The sequence below is a fragment of the Chiroxiphia lanceolata genome, chromosome 14, assembly GCF_009829145.1.
Source record: "Chiroxiphia lanceolata isolate bChiLan1 chromosome 14, bChiLan1.pri, whole genome shotgun sequence".
In the NCBI taxonomy this organism is placed as follows: Eukaryota; Metazoa; Chordata; class Aves; order Passeriformes; family Pipridae; genus Chiroxiphia; species Chiroxiphia lanceolata.
This window is the reverse complement of record NC_045650.1, coordinates 17,925,967-17,949,825: the sequence shown is the minus strand read 5'-3', so window position 1 is coordinate 17,949,825 and position 23,859 is coordinate 17,925,967. Positions and strand designations below refer to the sequence as shown.

Below are 23,859 nucleotides of genomic sequence, written 5' to 3'. Positions count from 1 at the left end.
GGATTCAACCTTGCATGGCTGCTCTGAAGGCAGGACAGCAGTGCCTGGCTGAACGCAGCCCTGAGATGGCCTCTCACAAGGCAGTGACAACACAGTGCTGGCTGGGGGTGCAGAGCTGCCTGTCCCAGCCAGTGTGGAACTGGCTCCCTTTTGCCCCATCCCCCTACACTTGCACAAAGGGTTGGCCATGCAGGAGCTGGGGCAGCTGCAGCTCGCTCTGGCTTGCAGACAAGCACCAGTCACACCAACAAGATGAAGGGCTCCTTGGGCTGTCAACCCTGACCAGAAATGAGTAGAGCTGCTGGCAAGGCCAGGGAAGGCTGCCAGCCTCAGGCAGTCACACATGGCACGCCACGAGTCTGGCAACTTCAACGCTTGGGCCCTTCTCCTGGTGCCCCCTGTGCTCTTTGACTGGGATACTCCCTCTCTATGGCTCTGTGGCTGGAAGGAGTAGAACATGAGGTACATCACCTCTGCAGGAACCCTCCAGGATGTCCTGCACACCCATGTCGGAGCCAGGCCACTGCAACTGTACCTGGAATTACTGAGGGGAGGTTGCAGGCACATGTCCAAAGCAGTCACCAAGTTTCTTGCAAAGCCTGTAGCAGAAAGAAAGTGCTGGCAGGTGCAGCCAGGACTGCTTTTGTAAGAGCTGAGCCATTCCCAAGCTGCACAGTGAGAGGAATGGTGTGTCCTAGCCCACAGAGAACACCAAGTCACACTGCAGCAATGGTACAACCCACCCATGACAAATCAGGCCCACAGCTGCTGCTCTTACCTCAGCTGGAAAGGGGAAAACAATACCACATACGAGCTGAGGATGGCTCTGGAGCAGGCAGTGTGCACCCATCACATCCCCATTCCCCAGCCTGCCTTCCTCCCACCCCAGCTCCTCCACCACAAAGGACACATGATGAAGGGCAGCAGAGTTCCCTGCTGTGCTTTCACACGTCCCATCCCTGGTGGCACAGAGGTGTCCATCAACCAGCAGGCATTTGGGGCAGAGCAGGATTCTGGCTAGAAACCAAACCGAGCAGAAAAACCATTAAAAGTTTTTTGCACTAGCTCCATGCACTGCTGGTCTGCAGGCAACTCCTCCACAGGTCAAAATGCTTATGGTGATGACTCGGGAGAGCTGTGAGGTCTCCAAGACTGTAATAAAGGTGCAAACATGGTGCACTGAACCCACAGAACTGTTAGGACACAGCAGGGCTCTTGGTGACTACTGAAGATAGTGTCACACACACCAAAAGCAACCCTGAGCCAAGGCATCCAGGTCCTAGCCTGGCATCTACTCTGCTTTTTGTTCTCCTTGGCAACACTTTAATGTCACAGCCCCAACGTTCAAATAGGCATAAAAAGTGTTAATGCTACTGTGGGAATGCATGGTCTTCTGCCCTATGTCAAGTTTTGCACACTTTAATCCAATCAACAACTGCAAACCCTCAGCACTTGGTTTCTCCAACAGCACCTACCCTTATGTGCTTGCAGGAAGCCCTAAGAAGTATCCAAGGAACAGATGAGGGGCAGACAGTTCCCCTAAGGATCTCCTCCTCATCCCCCATTTTTGGAGATTGGCTTAAATCTTGAAGCAGCAGCCTTAAGACCCCTCGAGAGTTATTTGCATTAACTGTTATAAAGAATACCACTGAAAAATAAGAGTGTTATCAGATATTGAGTATCCAAGGCTTTGAATGCAAGCTTTCTAGCCGTACATATACTGTGCAATTTCATGAACCAGACTTTACCCTCAGCAGTTTTAGAATATTCCTGACTTGCTCTCTGTGTGTCTAACCAGGCCAGTGGAATCCATGCTCTACATTCCTTCCCTCATTTCCCTCTGATCTCCTTACCTGCCACCACTCCACAGCAACATGACCGAAGCTCTGAACTGGTCTCCTCTTCTGCAAGACCTCTCCTGAGCTGTGGTGCACAAAGCACCCACAGGGCAGAGGGAACAGCACATTTTCCAGCTTTATCCCAGCTGCAAGAAGGAAGACCTGCTGCAATGACATGCTGTTTTGATTCAAGGGCTTCAGCACATTCCTCATAAGCTGCTTCACTGGCTCAGACTGTATCTCCATTACTACTTGTCTTATGTCAAGGAAGGACCCCTCTGACATTCCCAGGTGAAGCCTTCTGCCCAAGAGGCCTCTGAGCAGTCTCAGGGAATGACCAGCTCCTGGCTTACACTCTGACATTCATATCCCCTTTAATGGTCAGCTCTGAGCCATTATCTTCCAATACAGAAAAAAAAGCTCCACAGCTGTAGTAACCTTCCTTTTTTGATGGAGGATTTGGAGTATGTAAGCAAAGATAAAAGCTCACTCACGTGCTTATCTGTCCTAATTATGTGTCAGCATCTACTTGTGAATTGGGTGGCTGAAAGAAGAGAGTAGCAGCAAATCCATCTCTCTGTTCCCAGAGATAACAGGTAGAGCTGCTGACACACAAAGATATCTGAATGTGGCTGTATAAAATGGAGTCACCTTCTGCACTCAGGTCTAGAAAGGCAAAGAATGAAGGGGTTAAAACTCCCCAGGGTCAGTTTTAGGGCTTGGTACCCCATGGATCCTACCCACTGCCAGTAAGTTGTAGCAAGGGGCTCTACACACTGCAGAGCACAGTAGAGCCTTCGTGGGCTGTCACATTGCAGCCCTTCCACTTCTGGCCACCTAAAGGGGCATTTCACTGAGGGGTTGCCCTAAGAGGTGAGAAGGGCAGTGGAAAGAAGACAATGTCAAGGAAAAATAGCTGGTCCTTGCCAGGGAAACAGAACAAACTGGATGAGACACAGAGCAGAGGATTACAGGTTTTTATTTTTCAAACATTCCCCCCTAGTCTAGCACATTCTACAGTCTTGCTAGCACAGATGGTAACAAAGAGCCTGTAATGGTTCAGAAGTTACACTGCTACAGAGAGCAAACAAAAGCAGAGGTTTATTTTCTAAAAAAATTTATTGTGAGAAATGGGTGAAAGAGTGCAGAGGGGATGGGGTGGAAACTATGTCAGCTAGTGGTGCCTGCCCTGTACGCAGCAGACATCTGTGCTAGCAATGCAGAAACCCTTCCTGGGGTCGCACCAGGTGAAGACTCCACTGTGCTGGAAGCATCATTTCACAGAACCACCCCCATTGCCTTATGAAGAAGGCTCCTTTCAGGACAAGTGACCTATCTTCTATGTAGCCAAACCTCTCAAGACACCTTGGGGAGCCCCACACCACCAGCTGTGGACATCCTGTTCTACCACGCGCCGTAACGCTGCCTTAGCCAGAGGGCCAGAAATGCAACAGCAGCAGCTCTTTCACCTTCAGCTTCTGCTGCCTCTTCTCCCTGCTTTACACCACAGCATTAGCTGTGGTTTTGATCGACCAGAGATCGTTTTCCATCAGCTACAGACATGTCAGGGTGCAGGGAAAGACAGAAAGGCTGGTGAAGAGAGGAGATCCCTTTCCTGAAGGCCGAGTGCTGTGGTGATGGGTTACCACACACTACCAAGCTTTCACATGGACAGATATTTCAGGCTTCAGAAGTCACCTCTTGCTTGCTTTTCCCCACATTAATTAGAACATGTTTTTCATTAGACATGTCACTGAGGCAAACCCTAAGCTATCCCTGTTCATGCTCATGTCCCAGAGTTGATTGATTTGGGTGGGGTTTTTTTATAATGGGTCCAAGCTTTCACATTTTGGTGACACTCCAGGACACCACTTCCAAGGCACTCCTACCCATGGCACCAGACACAGGTTCCTCAATCCTGGAGCAAGGCTAGCCCTGAAGCATTTGAGTGTGGCTATAAATAAGCAACTAAGTAAGAAAATTAACAAATTATGATCTACATAAAAGCTTTCTAGGCATTTCCTTTGGAAAAGCTGATTAGTGCTACTTTGCTTCTATTATGACTCTTGTTTATGAATACACCCAGGCTCTGGAATGCTTCATTCCTTTCACCAGGATGACTTGACTGCTTCTTTTTAAAGCAGCACAGGGTAAGGATGACATGTTTTTAGACACATCAACAAGGAAAATTAAGGGCTCCAAGAAACTTTCAATATTCCAAGCTCTCACGTGAAGCTGGGAGCATAGTAAAATATCCTTAAATTATAAAGAAAGCTCAAGCAATTTGCTAAACCCAGGTGTAAATAAAAGCAACAAGTCTGCCTCCTACTAAGCTCCATGGGTTTAGTTACCCAAATCCTTCGTGGCCCTGAGCTGCATGGTGGCTTCACACTGTGAAAGATGGCATTTGATCCTCTGAAGATGGAGAAACTTGTTACCTGAGCTCAGTGGGGACAAGGAACACAGCACAAAGTAAAGCTTCATGCCAAGGGTTCCCTGCCCACTCCGCTCAGGTACCTCTGCAGAAGCATCACTCCCATGTCACTGGCCCCTTCCCCGATCCACTCAGCTCACAGCTGCTCTCAAAATCCCAGTCCAATCCTTCCTTGGAGCAAAAACTAACTCCCCAGCGTGGTGCCTGCAGTGCTAATGCAGAATGAAGAGCCACCAAGACATTATCCCACCTCCAGCAGCAGCCAGTAGCAAACACTTTTGAGCAAGAATACGAAAAAAAAAAAAAGGACAAATATTGGGCAACCCCCTGCCAGGTATAGCCTTTCAGCAAGCAGCAGTTTAGGAACTTTAAAGTCTCCTGTGTCCTATGAGGAAATACCCCAGGCTAGAAAAGCTCGAGGTTTATGAAAATGAACTTAGTTAAGAAGTGTTTGTAGAACTCCTGAATTCTCTTCTTCCCTGCCCTCTGTGCCCACAATACAAGCTATCCTGCTAAAAACATAAAAGAGAAGGTAAGTTGCCTGCTTGACCCTGCAACATTACATTCATTGTTTACTGAGCACTCCATGAGTCTTCTGAACACAAACCTCAGCACTAGTGCACTCTCAGGCTTCTTCAACCACTGACAGCTTCTGCTGTGTTGAGGAGATAAAAAGCACCTGCATGGACTTTCTGCAAGGCAGAAACATCACTGTCAGCACCCTGGTACAGCAGGACTCCAGCCAGAGGTGCTCCTGTCTCCAGTGCTGTCCCCAGGGACAGGTGATTTTCCAGAAGTCTGGCTTGGGAGTATGGGAAAAAAATAAGATAGTGCTCTATTCCTTAATCAAAGTACAGGATCTCTTGTTAACTCACACTGTAGGGCACCAACCATGATGAGCCTTGGTCTTGCATCTCCTTCAGCTGGAACAGGCCGAGGACATGTAATAGCTGGGATCATGTCAGATCTCCCTGGGGTGCTACCTGAGAGCTCAGGGCCAGGCTCTCTGCAGAGAGAGACCAGGCCAGCTCCTGGTGCTGTCACAGTCAAGGGACACTATGGAACAGCCTGCAGACAGCCCTTCTTGCCCACAGACCAAGCCAGCCAGAAGGGGCTCGCCATGAATTTGCAGGTCTGAAGCACTGGCTACTAATTTTGTCCTTCCTATCATTTTGGGTTCCATTTTCATGGGAAACGAGCCAGAGTTTCACATTTAACATGACCACACACAGCAGTGTCCTGTCCTTTGATACATGGCTGTGAAGCTATTCCACTTGCTCTGTAGCTCATGGGATCAACTTCCCCCAGGACCCAAGCTGACAAGGCAGCATATTATGTGCCAAGTGACATAAATCCTTCCAGCTCTATTAGGTGCAGCTCAGAATGGCTGATTCTTATGTGTAGCACATGCCATCAGGTGTTTGTGGAAAGGGTTTCTATCCATTTGTGTAATGAACTAACTCCAGTGAGAATGTGCATCCACCACTCAAGTCTGCAAGACCTGGAATCCCAGCTTAGGAACTGCCTTTTTGTTTGTTTGTTACAATGAGGTGTGGCCAGACATGTAGATTGTGGGTAAATTTGAAACATCACTGGGAGGTCTGCCATGGAGGAAGCCTTCAAAGCAAAGGTTATCAAACTATTCAAAGGCTCTGACGGCAGAGCATGCTGAAGATAAGACTTCTGAAGACTCCTTGCTGCAGGTAACCAGGCAACCACTCCTATTCCAATCTCCACTCAAATGAAAATGAAGCCCATGAAAACAGAGCAGACAAGCTGGTAAAACAGTATGGGCTCACTGCACTGCATGATACAAACTTTCTGAACTGAAGCCACCTTCAGAAAGGACTAGAGAGTCTTTCTGCCAGGCTACGCCTATCAGAACATCATGAAAGCACCATGTTTCCCACAGATCCTGCCACTGCAAACACCAAAGCAGTGACAGGAAAATGTCAGCTAATGCTCTGAAGTAATCTTTTGACCCCCAGCTTCTGTTCTGCAAGAACACAGAGCCAAGATCCCAGGCACACCCCTGAGGGTGAGCCTACAGGCTTCAAGCTCCCCAGCAGTAGCAGAAACTTCAGCAAGAAAACAAAAACCCTCAGAAACCAACAAGTGAGCTACCAAATACAACTGATCACACCCTCCAGAAGGGCTATACTGAGTATCAGCAGATCTAGCATGATCCAGTCCACACCATCTCCTTAGCAGACTAGGGAATCTGTGCTATGTATCAGCTGCAGGTCAGCTACTTAAGGGATTAGCTGAGAACGAGCTGTTAATGATTAGCATTCCCTCACGTCCTGCCCTTGGCTTGGCAGGAGTGCCCAGTGAGGCAAACACTGGGTAGCTGTGGCTGAATGCCATGCCAGGCACCTTCCCTCCGCCTGTTCTGGGGAGAGCAGCCATTCCCCAGTCACACTGCAGTGCCCTTCCCACCTTTCCAATAACATTTTCAGCTTCTTGGCCCAAAATGCCTTAGGCCTGCCCCCTCCCATACTGTAGTGTTATCTGGTATCAAGGGGACAGGTGCAGCAAATGTGTTTTGTTTCTTTTTTATCCAATAATCTCATTTTTCAATTAAAATATATAATATATATTCAAAAAGGTTTAGAAAAGCTTCGATGTAATTTGCACCTACTTTTACATATAGATTACAATAATGTACAACTCTTCCCCAAGGTGGTTTGAAACCACGGGGACCTGCCAATTCTTTTCCCTCAATCATTTACATTATCAAACATCAAATGTGTTTGTTCCTAATACAGCCCTGAAAAAGAAGTCTGTCTCTGTTGCCTTCTCAGACGGAGAGATGCATAATAGGGACACACATTACATTGGCTTCATATTCGCTGTAGAAAGTTCCCAGATTAGTAAAAAAATATTTCATCTATAGAAAATGCCCTTCTGAAAAGCAACCAGGGCTCTGTTAAGGCCACACCCAGGCTTTCCATTTCGCTGCTGTAGCAAGACAGATCAAAAAACAAACCCAAAATGATGTTTTTATGTCCCAGAAACAGCTACTAGCACCTGTGCTTATTTTACAGCAGCCTGGTGTATCAGGAAAGTGCTGAGAACAGCATAGGGACTTCTCAAAACACGCTTCTGATTCAATGGGGCTCAGTTGGCACAGTGAAAAACTCAGTGTCCTCCTGTTCCACCCAGGTGGACAACAGGAAGCCTTCTATACCACAACCACCCCTCCCTGCAGAACGACGATGGATGCTCCCGTGATGGGCACACTGAAGCCAACCCCTGGAACAGCACACCCTTCTCCCACAGGGCTTCCACCAACAAGCTCCCTCTGATTTCTCTGTGAACCTGTGGGATACCAAGTGCACATCTGGTGGCTCAATCAAGAAGTCCAACTACTTTGCCCCATGGGCAAGCCAAGCGAGAGCAGAGCCAGCCCTTCACCAGTCCGAGGCACTGGGAGACTTTCTGCCATAGCAGAGAGAGGACAGCCAGTGAGGGATTCCTCCAGCAAACCCAACTCATCACACAGGAAAACACTATTGCCTGGCACAGAGTCTTCTGGCTGAGGTTTTTACCAGGGCTCCTCTTTGGACATGGGCTTCTCCAGATGGTCCAAGGCAGGGTCAGGTTTGTAGGAAGAGCCATGGCACATAACAGGATTATTATTTTTAAACTCTTCCTGTTGCAGCCAGATGCAGGTTGCCCCTTCTTCCCAGATGGGCAGCCCCTTCTGCCCAAGGCATGATGTGCAGGGAAACTGAATCCAACGTGCTCCATTCTCTTCTCTGCTGGGGTGGGGAGTGAAGTCAGAACCCAATGTTCAAAACCTGAAGGACACTAGGAAGAAGAAAAATACAGTGACCAGTTAGATCTCGGCTTCAGTGGGAATCCTAGATGCACAGATAAGGAGTTAATTACTACCAATCTGCCCCTACAGAACAAACAAGAGACCTTGACCAACAGAGAGTCAAGTGGAGGATCCAACTGCTCAGCTCCAAGCTTCAGAGTGTAACTGAGACAAGGATAAAACCAAATCACAAAGGTAAAAGTAAGCACTCCTCCTGTAAGGTGACAGCACCAACAAAACTCTGCAAGATAAGGAAGCTTAAAGAAGGACCTGGCTAACACCAGAGGCGCATTGCAGGAAAGAAGCAAGGAAGAATAAAATTACTCTTCACCTTAAACACAAATATCATTTGGTAGGGAAAAGACTAAAAAAGAGATTTTTAGAGATCACACACTAAAACTGTTTATGCTCACCCATTTAAAGAAATCCTGTATCTAACTGCAAGTAATTAAACATTTTTAGATATCTCAATCCCCCAAAAGTCTAAAGATTCCTTCTCAGGTGTTCTGTCTCACCTCAATAAAACTGTCACAACTCGTTCAAACAAGCCTTGGAATATGTCTAAGCAGACTTAAGACACTGACATAAAACCTCCACAGTAGGTCTGTGATCCACTTTGGAAGGCAGAGTAGCGAGATAAATGTAGGGCATCCCCTCAGCTGGATTCAGTGACAGTGAGCATGAAAAACTTGTAAAAAGGGAAAAAAACTACAAGAGGGAATCAGCCCTGATGAAGAAAAGACAGTAACTCAGAAGCCAGAGCAACAGCTACTTTAGGAAATTACAAGGTGGTGAGGGTTTTATTGATTTAATAATGTTCTGGCTGATAAAAATCCAGTGTGTGGACCAAAGGGAATTAGATAGAGCACAGCAAGAAAAGCCCAAAGTCCCTGAGCTGTTCAGAGACATTCGGGTGGCCACCCACACTTCACATGACTGGAATGGAGGGCACTTAACATTAAGTGCTGAAGGCATGAGTGGTTGCCAGTGACTGAGCACCTGCATGCCATGGTCTAATTCCAGCTGTAGCTACTCTTTTCCCATGACCTTGCTCACTAAGGCTCCCATAAGTCACTCTGGCTTTGCACATCTAGTCCCTTAACCAGTGAATGACAGGTTTACAACTGAGCTGCAGCTACCAGACAACAGAAATTGCAGAATTCATATTTTCCTACTCAAGGAAAGTGTTCACGTGCTGACTTTCTCCCTCTGCAGCAAACAGCTCGGTTTGTGGGTGTTGTGTTGCTGCTGGGCAGAGGCAAAGTTTCAATGTTTGATCTCTAATCTCCAAGTACACAGGCAGAGTTCAAAGATACTCCTGGAGAAGCTGTGGACAAGCTCTTTTGGCATTTAACTTGCAAGAAGGCGATAAAGTCATGGTAGCTTTGAGCACCAAGGGTAACACCAACTAGTTCATGTCCTCCCCAGTGCTGCAGAGAGACTAAGTGTTTATTCCTAAAGATTTTCCCTTGCCTACAAAGAGAAGTATTTCCCCAGTTCAGTTTCATTCCAGCTGTTCAAATCAGTGGGACCACTGTCATTTATTGATGAACAGTTTTCACTCAGCATTATACCCAAAAATGACCCAAAAGGCAACAAGTTAAGCCCACAGGAACTACTCAGGACAACTTCAGGTTAGTGATCACGTAGAGTACCTTTTGCCAATGTGAATTTAACATGGAAAAAACACATTTATAGTAAGGATACGAAAGGAAAAAAAGCCTGTCACACTAGAACAATATACAGTGGCAGTCATGCTTTCCCTGAACAGTGATTTCCAAACAGGGACCCTAGGAACTCACTGCAGTAAGGGAGAAATGACAGTCTTGATCTCCTCACAGACACTGATGTCTGCAGCTCCAAAACTTGGTTTTGGAACTCATTAATTTGAGAAAACATTCTGCCTTCTTTTCCCAGGAACACTCCTATTTCTCTCCACATGTGCCCTGTTCCCCCTTTGTTAGAAGCCTGATCCACCCCTCTGTCTTGTCAGTGTTCTGCACAATCCTTGCCCTCCTTTGAGGAAGAAGCTCCTCTTCATCCCACTCCATGGATTCCAGCATGCAGGCAAAGTGGAAAAGCTTTGCAGTGCTCAGAAAAGGCAAAACATAATCTAAGGAGAGAATAAAAGGCTTGAGGCAGGGTGTCACCTCTCCTCCTGGTGCTGTGAGCAGAGCACCGAGGGGCACGTGGGAGCTACGCTCTCTGCTCAAACACAATAGTGCTTCAGAACCTGTTCCAGATCTCACTCCTTTAGTGAGCACATGTCCAGCATATTTCCCAGAAAGTATCACTTCAATTTCATGTGTAGAACAAAGCAAATCCGGGGGTTTTAACATCTCATAGCTCCTCTGTTTTGATTAAGCAATTCACACAGAGTAATAATATGGAACATCACCATGTTGTTATGAGCTTGTGTTCTCCCTCTTAAGCATTTGATTATATCCATGTCTTCAACAGTTCTAGAACCTATCCTTTGATAAGTTGTCCCTCAGCTTCTCTGCTTTACACTCCTAAAAAAATAATCTACACCTGGTATTCATTCTGTAGGCAGAGGTCTTGTGTACCCAGCCCAGGAGTGCAGGACAGCTTATATGTGTTTTAAAAACACTCCTGTGAAAAACATTTTGTCCCTGAAAAGTCAATGTATTCCCCAAGTATAATGGCCTGCCCTAGCATGGCATAAAACCAAACAAAACACTGAACCCTACCAAACAAACAAAAAACCCCCACAACACAAAAGCTCAGAACAATATCCAGTGGAAACACTTCAAAAGGCCACAGCCTCTGTCACTAACTTGCAAACAGTCCTAACAGAGATGAAGGACAGTGCTAGGGGTTGAATTTACAACACTAACAAATACCGCATCTGCCTCCTAGAAAGGAAATATTCTTGGCAAGGCTTCCACTTTCCAACCAGTACCCAGCCTATGGTCCAGTCTGTCCATTTTCTGTTAGCTAACCAAGATCCAAGTGTGAAGTACGCCTTCACCTCCCGTTTCCTAATTCTTCTGTTGCCCCTGTGGTTAAAATGCTTCAAATCAGGGTGTCATACCCTCAGAAAATAATGTATTTTTAACTCTGGTTCTCATACACACTATTTGCAAAACTGACTCTATTTGTGCAAATAGGACAAATTGCTGAAGAGGCTGCTTTGCTGTGAATGGGACAGCACTAACACATCCCTCCTTCCATCTCCATCCACACCAGAGACTCCTGTTTCCCATTCCAATAATGGGTACACAAGCAATTCAGCAGTTAATGCTGCTGAAGCAGCTTACCAGACCTTACAGACACTATCCCAGGTAAGGGCAGGGCAGAAGGTGTGATAACAGAGGGACTGTGTCCTGCTACACACAGAGCAAAGCAGGCAATCATGACACACACATGCTTTGCTACTGCACATACTAGGAAATTTTGCAAGGATAATAATAACCTGGATAGAAACACAGCTTGCGCTTGGCTCAGTTCAACTGTTCTATACATATAGGACCATGTCTTTATTTATGGAATCAGCCCATGCTCCCATGTTAACTGCAGAGCTGTAGGCACTGCCTGGCTGACCGATGTCCTGTGCTGCAGTCATCCTAGGGGACAGGAGACAACAGGAGTTTCATTCAGGTTGCTGTTCTATTTCATAAAGGAGACGATTACCTGGGAAGTTAAATCCACCTACCTTCACACAGCTTTTGCTCCTTTTAAAAGGAAATGTGGCTCTTTACCAAAAGCTTTTATCTGCACTTCCAGAGAGGTACCTTTAACTGCTGCAGAGTTGGGCACAGGAACCATCCCAGACAGGGCTATAGAGCTGTAGCATTTTACACAGCTGCACCTACCTTTTTGTGCTCCTGAAGTTAACTTGGTACCCAGGTATGGTTGGAGGCCTGTGAGGTGCTGGGATAGCTAGGAGTAGGCAGAATGGGTTCAAAATTAAAGTCCAGTCCTTCTCCATCCATGAGTTCACTGTTGATTATGTAATCCATATCACATTCAAGGTTCTCCATGTACATGTCAATGTCCAGGTCAGTGGGCAGCCTGTCCTGGTTCAATCCCAAGGGAGCAGGGCTAGCAGATGAAAGAAGCACTGGACTGCCCAGTTGGACTGGCTGGGCAGAAACTGGAGCCTTCAAACTGGTGATGCTGGCAGTGTTTTGAGGAGATGTGACTATGGGAAGCGTTGATGGTAAAACACTGGCACCGACTGGTTCTGCCTGCTGCTCTGCAGGCTTTCCTCGTGGATTGCCTGAGCTCATCTTACTCTGGGCAGCTTGTCCACCCAGAAGCAGAAGAGTTCGGCTGCTCATCCTGTTACCAGTCTGTGGGAGAACTGGATCCACCTGAGTCATCATAACATCCCTCGGAGGCGGAGAGCTGGGTGTCAGGAGAGCTTCCAAGGTCTGAGGGGCAGAGAAATGGCTGACAGAACTTTGCAGTGAAATATCAACAGGGTTAAACAGGGAATTGCCAAAAGTCTGACCAGATGCATTTGGGCTCTGCAAGGAAAAGCTGGAATCTCTCTGGATCTGACCACTGGAGGCAGATTGCTGGGTAGACAGAACAGATGAGCTGGGAGACATCAAATTTAACCCATCAATGAGCTCAAGCTCCTCGGTCACAGTTGGTGGAACGTTGCTGGATGCACTGGAGTACACCAGAGAAGGAAGCAGCTCTTCATCATGGAGGTCATCCTGCTCTGTCAGGATAGGAGAAAGCCTGGCACTGATGGTGCTTGCATTGGAACTGGTTCGAGGCCGGAAGGTGTTCCACACGTCAGAGTCCTCATTGCTTCTTGAGGACGGGCTCCCAGGCCACTTAGGAAATTGGGAGCCAGGACTGTCAGCAGAGGATTCCGGTGCAGACTGGAGAGGAGGCTTCTTCCTGGACGCTTTACCTCTGACTTTTGCGAGTTTGCTGCTGTTGTCCATGGAGGCAGCTCTTCTTCTTGGTGCTTTTCCACTTTTACCACCCTCAGGATTGAGCATCCACCAGGAGCTCTTCCCTGTGGCTTCATTATGGACTTTAATAAACTTGCTGTGCAGGGACAGGTTATGTCGAATGGAGTTCTGAAAAAAACCAAATATAAAAACCACAGGTAGTGAGGACCTCACAGTTGACACACCTCCCACCTAGAAATCTCACAAGCACAAACACATTCAGACAGCATCCAGAGAAGAAAGTTATAACAAAGGTCTACCCATAATAACCTGGTATTTCTGTCTGAACATGCTTGGCAGCAGCAGCAAGCAGTGCCATGTCTCACTGCAATGCCAAGGGTGAAACTACCATGACAACTAGCAGCTTTCAACCGGCAAAATACTAACACAAGGGATCTTTAAAGGTCATACAGAATCTGCAAAAAGCAAGCACATCACAGAGCAAGTAAGCAAATTCTCAAATACAGCTTGCAATTTCAACATGAGCCTAACTGAATTTCAGCTAATGCTGCTCCTACCCTTATGACAGCCCCTTTACCCAGCAGAAGCCTGGCTGAAGTTTTTAATGTTTATGTGGCCAGTTTTTAGTCAGATTCAAGCCCAGCACAGCAGTGAATCAAACAGACTGGGTGAAGAGAAATGGCAAAACACTTCTAATTCAGTAGACCCATTATCATCTCCACCCCAAAACCAGAGAAACAAGACTGGAACTTTGAGGAACAAGTGCCCTAGTAATCCTGGAGACTGGCAGCCTCCCTCTGCAGAGAGGCAGTGCACTTCCCTCGGTGTGTGTTTCTGTCAGGGTGAGATGTTCAGTGGATACTGCACTCCCACACAGTACATGCCAGTTTTAACCTCTCCCATCTTTCCGCTTGGCAAGACACACATTCCTTGCCTCTCCCAGCTCCTTTCTTCTGGTTTAGCTGAAAACTGCAAGCTAACATATCTGTACGCCATCATAAATCTGAATTTTCATCCTACAATCCTAAAACTCCCCAGCAACAGTTTCATTGGCTCAACAGATCCTCCATAAACTCCCCCCGAGGCCTGTGTCGTGCATTTGTTTGATATCTGCACCAAATCTGTTCAGATGGTCAAATTACAGATCATTAAAAGGTGCTGCACTGGTAGCACAACAGTGATCAAAGAGCTCCAAGAGCAACATCTTTTTCTTATAAACTAAAAGATACATAACAGCCTTCAGCTTTCAAGCATACTCTCTTAATTCTGAACAAATTAACTGTGCTTTTATCATCCTTTTCCACCAACTCTCAACACAGTTCTTTCCTGTCTGCTGCTTTCCCTCTCCCCACCCTTTTCCTCTCGGAAAACTCCTCACTAGGCTAATTTTGGCTACCTCACCATAAGTACTATCCTAGAACAACGCAGATGTAGATAAACAATCCAGGCAAAGTGGAAAGTTTTCATGGAGAGGGAAGGAGATGTGAGAGTCATCCTGGTTTAGCTTCCTTTGGCTGTTGAGCTTTTGGAGAAGACTGGCTGCTTGTTGCAACCAGTATCAAAGAATACATGTGTTCTTATTTGGAGAGTGACTGCAGAGCCAGGGCCTGATGGCACATGTGTCAGTCAATGCTCTTACACAGTTTTATTATTTTGCCATCTTCTCTAAACACAGCTTTCCTTCCCTTCAAGCCTTGAAAGAAGTAACTCAGGCTGGTATCCCATCTCCAGGAAGGCTGCTGCTTTCATTTCCAAAGAATCCCACTCCCTTTCCCAGGTAAATGTGCATAACTTTGAATGCCCACTGCTGCAGCAATAAGAATCAATAGGTTGTCACCAATTCTTCATTTATTCTGAAAGTAACCTGTGAACTCATCACATTCTGTCAGGAACGATCCAAGAGCCTGCACACACAGGACACATTTGAAGTCTCATAACCACCTGGTTTTTAGTTGGAACTTTAAATCAGTAGGTTCAGGATTTTAAACTTTCACAACTGATTTCTGTTTCCTTCTCATACATGTCTATAGCCAGGCTTTTAACTGCTGTGTCAGCAGAAACACACTGCACTGGTGCAACCAACTCAGTAACAGAGACCTCAAGAAAATTAGCACCTCTTTGGGTATCATAAGGGACAGTTTTAGTAACTAATTTCCTGGGGGGTTTTGGCTGAAAAGCAGCTTGAATTAAGACATACTGGAATAAGACTAGGATTAACATGAACAAAGAAATGTGAAACACAGTACCCTTTATGAAACAGTCTCAGTGCTTTTACATGTTACTGCAAAACTACCATAATGGCTCAGAGCTGTACAAAAAGATAATTGCTCTACTGTTCCTTCCTTCCTCATCTTCAAACTCTCCTCCTTCCATAACACAAGCATCTGTGACCCTGTGAGCTAGTTCAGAGAGCAAACCCAACCGAAAAGCAGCCCTGTCCTTCCTTGACAACTACTTTTCCTGCTTGTTTTATTTATGCCTGTTTTTTGAACTGCCTCACTGTGGGGTTCAAGCACAGAAAACTAAGGAAGGGAACAGAATGTGTGGTTGGAGGCAGAGAAAACTGCAGACTCGAGCCCAGAGTGTCCCAAAACACAACAGAATCAACTCACCTACCAGCCTGGGTGCTGTGAGACGGCACAATCATTCCTGCTGAATGATTTAATACACCTCCCATATGGAGGGCACCCTTTAAATCTCATTGAGAAAGCCAGGGGCAAATCAATTATGCTAAAATAATCACAGAACAGCAAGTCAAACCTGACAGGAGAGGAAATGACAGAGATCAGTCACCCAGGCAACCCTGGCATATTTCCTTTCTTGATATTAAGCAACTCAAACCAGAAACATACAGATGGCATGAACTTTTTGATGCTCAACTTCAGCAGTGTGGGAGGATCCCAGCTGGTCTGAGCACCTGCAAAACACACAAAGCCTTCACTCTGCAACTCTTTGATCATAAGGAAGCATGACCTGAAGAGGCACAAGCAGGAATCCTTCAAATCCTAAGGAACTTCTTCAACCACTACTTAGGGGTGGGTTACTGCTATTTATTGAGGTATCTTACAGTGGCACTTATGGCTGTATGTTAAAGTATTGCCATGAAAAAAATGCCAGCCTGTGTCTCTAAATGCATTACAGATCAAAGATGATTCCTGTAAATGACATTCAGACAAAACCAGTCTGAAATTAAGGGCAGATAGTATGCAAAAAACCCCCAAAGTTTGGCTAGAGATATTTATTGTACCCTGTAGGGTGGACCATTCACCAGGTCCCAACCCCTGTGTGTACAAACTAGGATACATGGACCAGGCACAGAAGTGTGCCTAGCAGCATACACAAACTGTTCTCTAAATCTCAGTTACCACAACATTGAATCGTCTTGATAAAAACTCCTAGTTGCATTTAAAGGACAGAAAGACTTCTCAGCATCATACTTAGGCCTGCCCCTACACCATCAGTGCTGCTGTGGATCCTGAACAGCACTGAACAGGACAGAGAATTAGCCACAGGAGCTGGTAGCACAAGCAAGCAACTCTCCTGCCCAGTCAGCCTTCTGGACAACTGCCATGGACACCAGGATACCACAGAAAATGCTCAGGGGAAGTGACTAGAGAAGACTGAAGGCCAGTGACAGCCTTTCCAGGGGACTACACAGCTTAGCAGGTGAAGATGATGTTATCTACCATAAAACTGAAGTTTAACTCAGAGTGGGTCAGAACATTCAGGATGGTTTGCTCAGACTTTAAGGTTCCTTGCACTAAAGATGTCACCCTCCTGTGACATACTTTGGTTCCAGACACTGATGTGGTAGGAGCAGAAGGAGGCTCCTGTGCCCTGCCTGGCAGAGCAATGCAATGCCTGTGCTACCAGAGCACTCGAGGCCAAGCACAAGCTATGCTGAGAAAGACACAAGACAGAATAGCTATCCTTCCAGGAGACACAGTGGCTTCCATCCTTTCCTGGCCATTCTCCCAGGAGCAGTCAAGTTTATCCTACAAACCACAGAGGCACCAGATTTCTTCGCAAAAAGTCTCCCTCAGGAATGAGTGATGGAAATAATTTAGGAAAAAAAAAAAAAAAAGGAAAGATATGCAATCACTGCAGCTGCCTGTAATAAACTCTCACTGCCTTGGAGGCACACAAAGAACATGGTCTCATCCCAGAGCAGGGCCATGTTCCACAGCCAGGCCTGTAATTGTGCTGAATTATCCTTTGCCACGGCATTCTTGGGAGGCTGCGAGGGGAGGACGCTCCGCCTGCTGTATTTGTCAGTGCCTGTCTCAGCACTCACCCGGCCACTTGGCTCCAAGGGCTTCAGGAAAAAGTCTTCCTTGTAGAGATTTTGCACCAGCAAGTAAACAACTCCTCCAGAGCCAGGGAGTCAAAGCACTTCCCAGCAATCCCCTTCCAGAAGGCGCACATGAGCACAGACGTCAAGCTCAGCAGACTGGGATCTCTATCTTAGGAAGAACATTTTCCTTTCTGCAATCTTTCAGTGGGAGGCCAGCAGATGATCACAGCTCTCTAAAAACCAAAGACCGAGGCGATTTACAAGTTTACAAGACAGGCAGCCATATACTAAAAAAGCTGTTCAGGATTAGGTAGAGCAGAAGAAACCTGTTGGAACAAGTAATACCAGCAGCCCAGGAGCAGCCATCTCTGAGAACTGCCTGGAAAATTCAGCTGTGCTGCAGGGAATAATCTTTCAGCAAAGCAGCTTTCCAGAACAAGCTGGCAGGGAGCAGGAAAGAGTAGTAACAAAATCTTAAAGTAATTTGACTGGCACTGCACGAGGTAGATGGATTTTTAATAAAAGACAAGCTTTTCCCTACTTTTGAGGGGGACAGCTACACCCAACAAGGCTTCAAACAAAAAAAGAAACCCAAATCTCGTGCTTCATACTCTTTCAGGGCTTACAAGAAGGCCCTCTTAATGTCAACAGTGCTCCTCAGGTTTCCTTGCTGGACTCCTCAGTACAGTACCTGAACAACCATCATTCGGCCTCTGTTTGTTATCCCCCCCCACTTTAAGGAATCCCAGCCAGGCTGTCAGCAGCTGGGACAGAAAACATCTCCCTGCTGCCAGGGCTAAGCCCATCACTGCCACCACATCAATGCATCTGGGGCCATGTGAGGTAGTGGCAAGAGTCCAGCAGCTGCTACCCACCCCCAGCCCCCCCGGATTCAAACAGACAGACCCTCCCTGCCCTTTGCAGGGCAGCAACTTCCAAGAAACCAAAACAAACCAAACTTAATAGGAAGCAGCACCTACAACACCATTAAAGAGTAACTGAACTTAAATTAAGTACCAGTGATGACAGCAATGACATCACTATTCCCATTCAAGTTAGAACACATCATTCTCCATTTTTCGTGTCAGAAGGTTTAGTGTGGAATTGTATCCTTCCAGGCACGTGAACTTAGGAATAAACACTGGGCTTTCTCAGCACAGTCACAAAAAGTTGCCTGCTTTATTCACAGACCGAGGTCGATGGCTCTGTGCAGCAGAGACAACCCCAGACTGAGCCTCCCCTATGCACAAACCTGCACGAGGCTGAAGGTTGTGCAGAATTACACTTTGCTCAGAGCCAAGATGCTGAGCTTAAGTTTTAGGTTTCCTTTTGGTTTATGGAAGTGTTCAAGGCTAAGCTAGATGGAGCTTTGTCTAGTGGAAGGTGTCCCTCCCCATGGCAGGGGGGGTGGAATGAGATGATCTTTAAGGTCCCTTCCAACCCAAACCATTCTGTGATGCTGTGATCTTGAAATTATCATTACCAAATGTCAAAGCAAACCCAGTGTTCCCACCAGATGTTCCTGCTCAGGTAAAGGGTTTCTTAGTGAAATTAAAGAAAGCTCTCCTGATAGTGATTTAGGCCCTTACCTGTTCAAGTTAAGAAGTTAAGGTTCTGGCAAATCTGAGCCAAGAAAAGTCTTAAAGGATATGGGAACACTCCAGCAGATATAAGGAAACAACTAATGTGACTATTTTAGGAAGTGATCATTGCTCATTTGCAGATCTGACTACAGAAAAAAACCCAAAAGCTGCCCGAGTGCTAGTCAACACACCAATAAACAATAAACTTTTCAACTTTACCAAAACAAGTATTCACACAATTTACGTACATAAAGATAGCCTGGCAGAACCTATCAGCTGTAGTACAGCAGAAACCATACAGAAGATGGACAGGCTTGCTTTTGTCTGTTGGCTATTCTCCTTCATAGAGGAGATTCAGAGGGCCACAGGATGAGCAGCTGCTCCAACCTGAGGGAGCTCTGCACATGCTCTGCCTGGAGATCAGATATCCTCAGCTCTGGGAGAGGCTGGGGACCTTCAGAGCCAGCACTGTGGCACTGAAAGCCAGCCAAGTGACTCTGTGACTGAGCCCTCAGCCAGGTCTCCTGATCCATCTGGTCACCAGTTACTATCAGCTACGTGCAGTGTGCACGTAACACAAGCCTGGAATGGAAGGAAGGTTTTTCAGGAAAATGCTGCCCACTCCAATAAAGGTTAAGAGCTAGACAAGTTTCCACATGGATGGCACCCTCTATTTCAGACAAACACTCGGTAATTTTTAATTTGTAACACAACTACTTGAGCTGCTGCAGACGTGTATAAAGATGCATATGTTGCACGTGCATATGTGTACATACATGCACACATTTGAATTCAAGTGAGTGGGAAGTACGAGGATGCAGAGGTGTGACTCCAGCCTCCCATAACTAATGTAGCAGTGCAGAATCATTTGTTCTTCCCTTTGTGTTGCACACACAGGAAACATCTGATTTTTGTTTCAGTGAAGTACTTTTGGGGAGGTGAAAAGGTTGGTTTTAAAGTTCATTCTGTTCCTACAAAGGAAAAGGCAAGAGCTTTGGGAGAATACACAGTTTGTTTCACTAAAAGAGACAGGTCCTTAATATTGTTCCTCACTGTGCCAAACTTGCTCATACTTGTGGATGTGACAACCAGTGCAAACTGCTTCTGCAGGGTTTATGCACTTCTGCTTTATCCCAAACCCTCAACACCTTCCTCTTCCGAGTAATCTCAAAACCAGAAGGAATTATCCTCTTATCCACAGAGTAGCCTGCAGAGCACCGAGGGGAGGATTACAGAGAAGCCCCACACACACCCCTGCAAGGGCACTTATGCCTTGCAGGCTGGGTAATTCTTAACCTCAGACGAATTACTGCAGGGAAAGGACAGGCTGCACATACAGCAAATCTGCCCTTTACAAGGTGCTTGAAGCACTTCAAGAACAGCAAACAACACCTTCCTCGACAACACGGATTCTTCCGGAATTCGTGGAGCTTACACCCTGGCAGTCTGTAACAGCTGTATTTCCCCCCATTGCATAGTGGAGTAGGACAGCTGTTAAGTAATTATGAAGCAACAATGAGCTTACGGGTTTCATATTAACTAAAGCAGATTAAAAGTTTTTAAAGACATATTTCTTTTAATTACTCATTCAAAAATCTCAATTAGAGCTGTGCTGCATACAAATGGGACATATTATCAGTATGGCTCTGCCCAAACACGACAGAAATGCCAGAACTGTAGAGCTGTACCACCACCTTAACAGGCATCAAAATGCTACATCAGCCTTTACCAGCAGCTCCACATTAATGTCCTCCATCCAAACTCATTCAGTTCAAAACTGAGAAAACACTGAAGTTAAGACAACTCAAGAAGATTTTCTCTTATTTTACAGATTACAAAAAAAAAATATAATTAATAATAAAAAATGCAAGCAGAGCTTCACAGCTCTAAAAATAACAAGGAAGAGTAAAACTGAAAAGCCAGACAGGTTCATTCCTCAGCTGAAGAGACATCTTTTGTTTACTCAGTCTTAAATATGCACCTATTAATTTTACTCTAAGTCCACAAAATTCAACTTGAACTGATTTGATTGACTCCATATCTATAAAACCGTAAATGCCTGACCTGCCTTTGTCTAAGGCATCTTGATGCAAACAGTGAAGTAGCAAAACAAACAAAGCCTCTTGCATATCTATATAACTGTGTGTTAACACAAAGGAGGACTAGAAGTCAGTTCTGTGTCACACGTGATGGGGCACACATCCTGCCAAGCTCTGCCAACAGGATTTGGAGAGTGAACAGGGAAGAAAATGGATCAGAGGGAAGAACACACCACAGCCCCCTCTGTCTCTCCTGGGCACACAAGATTAACCACATACCCTCTACAGACCAACTCAAAGTTTGACAATATTGGTTAAAAACTAAAACAAGTTTTTTACAAGAATTTCCCCCTGGCATTTCAACAGTTCCAACTGTATTTCTATCATGGTTTTCTGTTTGCTGGTTAAAGTGAAGGGCTTTTAACTGCCCTAATCATAAGACAGGCCTATTCCCACCACAGTTGCTGACATTCTGCCCTCCCTCATCTTTCCTGGCAAGAAACTTCTTTCTTTTCCCCTTCTAAAGCCAGTTAGTCTATTCTAGGCTGAAAAACCACAAACATATTTCACACTGAAAAATCCATCACAGAACAGCTACAACAGCATCTGAGCAGGGCCCTCACTCTCATGTCTGCACAAATTCTCATAGAGAACTTCTGCAATTTAAATCTACCTGTCCGTGTCCCAAGAGTGATACATGATTAAAACACAGAATAAAACCAAAGACTGATGGACCCGTTACACACATTGAATACAACAAAAGAAAAGCCACGCTGAATCGAGCCAGAAGTCTACCTATTCCAGCAGCTAGTCCAGCAGGACACTTCACTATATTCCACCTCCACCACAGTATCTGGGGAGCATTTCAGAAGCTGCAGTGAACTGTCAGGCACTACTGCCAAACAGATACAGCCACACTCCTGACAAGAAAATGCACCAGTTCCATGCACTGTCAAAATGCCACTGCACACAGGAGCAGCAGGACCAGGACACTACCCCCAGCCTGAGAAGGCAAGAACACCAAAACATATGTAGAGTAAGGAAATGCACCCAAGTACTGTCCCAAATTAGAACTAAATAAGGAGTATTTAACTTGCACATAGGAGAAAAAGAAAATAACCCATTTTAGTCAAACTACATGCACTCTCCAGGAACTGTCAGCAAGCCAGACAAATGGCACAGGTGAAAAGCTCTGTATGGACCTGTGCCAGTCTAAGGTGCAACAGCTGCACCCCTCTCACCACCTTTCCACCCTCTGGAGCAAACATTTGCACTCAGGCAAACACGTGGTGAACCACTTTGGAGAGCTGAGCCAGCTGAAAGCCATGTTAGCAGAAACAGCCTTTTTCTAATTTTCTTCTATTTTTATTTGAAATTAACTCTCTGTGCTGACTTACTGCTCAGTCACACAAGGAGAGGAACATGTGGCTGGGGCCACAGAAGCCCCAAGCCACCCTGGCTCAAGCTGCCACAGAACTGCAGCGTGGATGAACCGCTAATACTGCAAACAAGAGTAATTCCAGTATGCAGGAGAGCAACAGATCACGCTGTTTAGACTCCAGTCACCATGGCATCCACCTCGGTACATCGGGCAAGCCAGCTCTCACATTTCCCTTTCTCTTTGTTAGAGTTAGTTTGACTAAAGAGAATGGGAACACTGGAATGGGGACACCTCTGCACCTGCAGAGCACTGAAAAGGCCTTTAGTCCTTTAAACAGAACTCAGCACATGCCTATTTCCAGAACGAGAGGAGAAGGCAATGCTGAGCCTTTGGAGCAGAATATTGCTTTTCCTTTTCCAGACTCTAGCAGAGTTTGCCCACGGCCCCTGCAGGGCTGCGGGACACAGCCCCCTTTTCAAAGGGAGCCTCTCGAACGCCGAGCACGCCTGCCACGACAGTTATTTATACCGAGCTTTTGCACCATCACGTGACGGAGAACTGCGGCCTTGCGATTAAAAAATTCCCTTACAGCCGATGCTTCACCCTGCACAGGAACTCGGACACAGCCTGCGAGCCGCCCCTCGCTCCTCTCCTGGAAAAGTTCCTGCCCGCAACGAGGACAGGGAACAGCCTCTCAAGGCAACACCACAACCACCCCCAGCAGCTGCTGCAGCTGCACAGAGCCGGAGGCCGGGCTGGGTCTGACGATGAGGGTTTGGGCAGGGCTGAGCCGCGGCCGGGCAGCAGCAACAGGTGAGCGCGGGGCGGGCCGGGCCCCGGGGAGGCGCTTCCGCGGCCGCTGCTCGCCCGGCCCGGCCCCGCCACACTGGGCCTGTCCCTCCCGCCCCGGCCCCTCGCACCTTCCAGCCGGCGGAGCTGTTGCTGTCGCCCTTGTCCTTGAAATAGGGCACGGAGCGCACCATCCACTCGTAGATCTGCGCCAGCGTGAGCCGCTTCTCGGGGGCGCTCTCGATGGCCTGGCTGATGAGCTCGGCGTAGGACTGGTTGCCCCAGGCGTTGCGCCGGGAGCCGCCCTTCCGCGCCGCCGCCGCGCCGCCCGCCCGCGCCCCCTCGGCCCGCCCGGGCCCCGCCGCCGCGCCGCCCGCGCCCTCCTCCGCCGCGCCCGCCGCGCCGCCCGCCTCCGCCTCGGGCCGCGGCAGCGGCCAGGTGCAGGAGCGCGGGCGGCTCTGCGGCTCGAAGTCGGGGTCGATGTCCGGCGGCGCCGCGGCCCCGCCCGGCTCCGCCATGGGAGCCGCCCGCGCCGCGCCGGGAGCGCCGGGCCCGCCGCCCCTTTGTGCGCCCCGGGCCCGCCGCCGCCGCGCCGCTCTGTTTACCAGCGAGCAGCGCCGCACCACGCGCCTGCGCGCGCGGGGCTCGCCGGGAGCTGTAGTCCCGCCGGGGCGGTGGTGGGCGGTGGCAGACGGCGAGGTGGACCACAATAGCCAGCGTGCCCCGCGGCGGAGGGCGGGGCGCGCCCCCGGTAGGTGCGCGTGGCAGGCGGCGCGCTGGCGC

At 47.4% G+C, this 23,859-nt stretch overlaps 1 protein-coding gene across 1 annotated transcript; it reads right to left on the bottom strand.

Annotated features, from left to right (window-relative positions):
* Positions 1–2,800: 2,800 nt before the first annotated feature.
* Positions 2,801–23,633, bottom strand: FOXO4 (forkhead box O4). The gene is made up of 3 exons (XM_032701654.1): positions 23,208–23,633; positions 11,932–13,158; positions 2,801–8,085 (listed from the first exon to the last, which is right to left on the bottom strand). Exons 1-2 carry the CDS (start codon positions 23,592–23,594, stop codon positions 11,950–11,952), a joined length of 1,596 nt encoding a protein of 531 aa, XP_032557545.1. The 5' UTR covers positions 23,595–23,633; the 3' UTR covers positions 2,801–8,085; positions 11,932–11,949.
* Between the last annotated feature and the right edge of the window lie 226 nt (positions 23,634–23,859).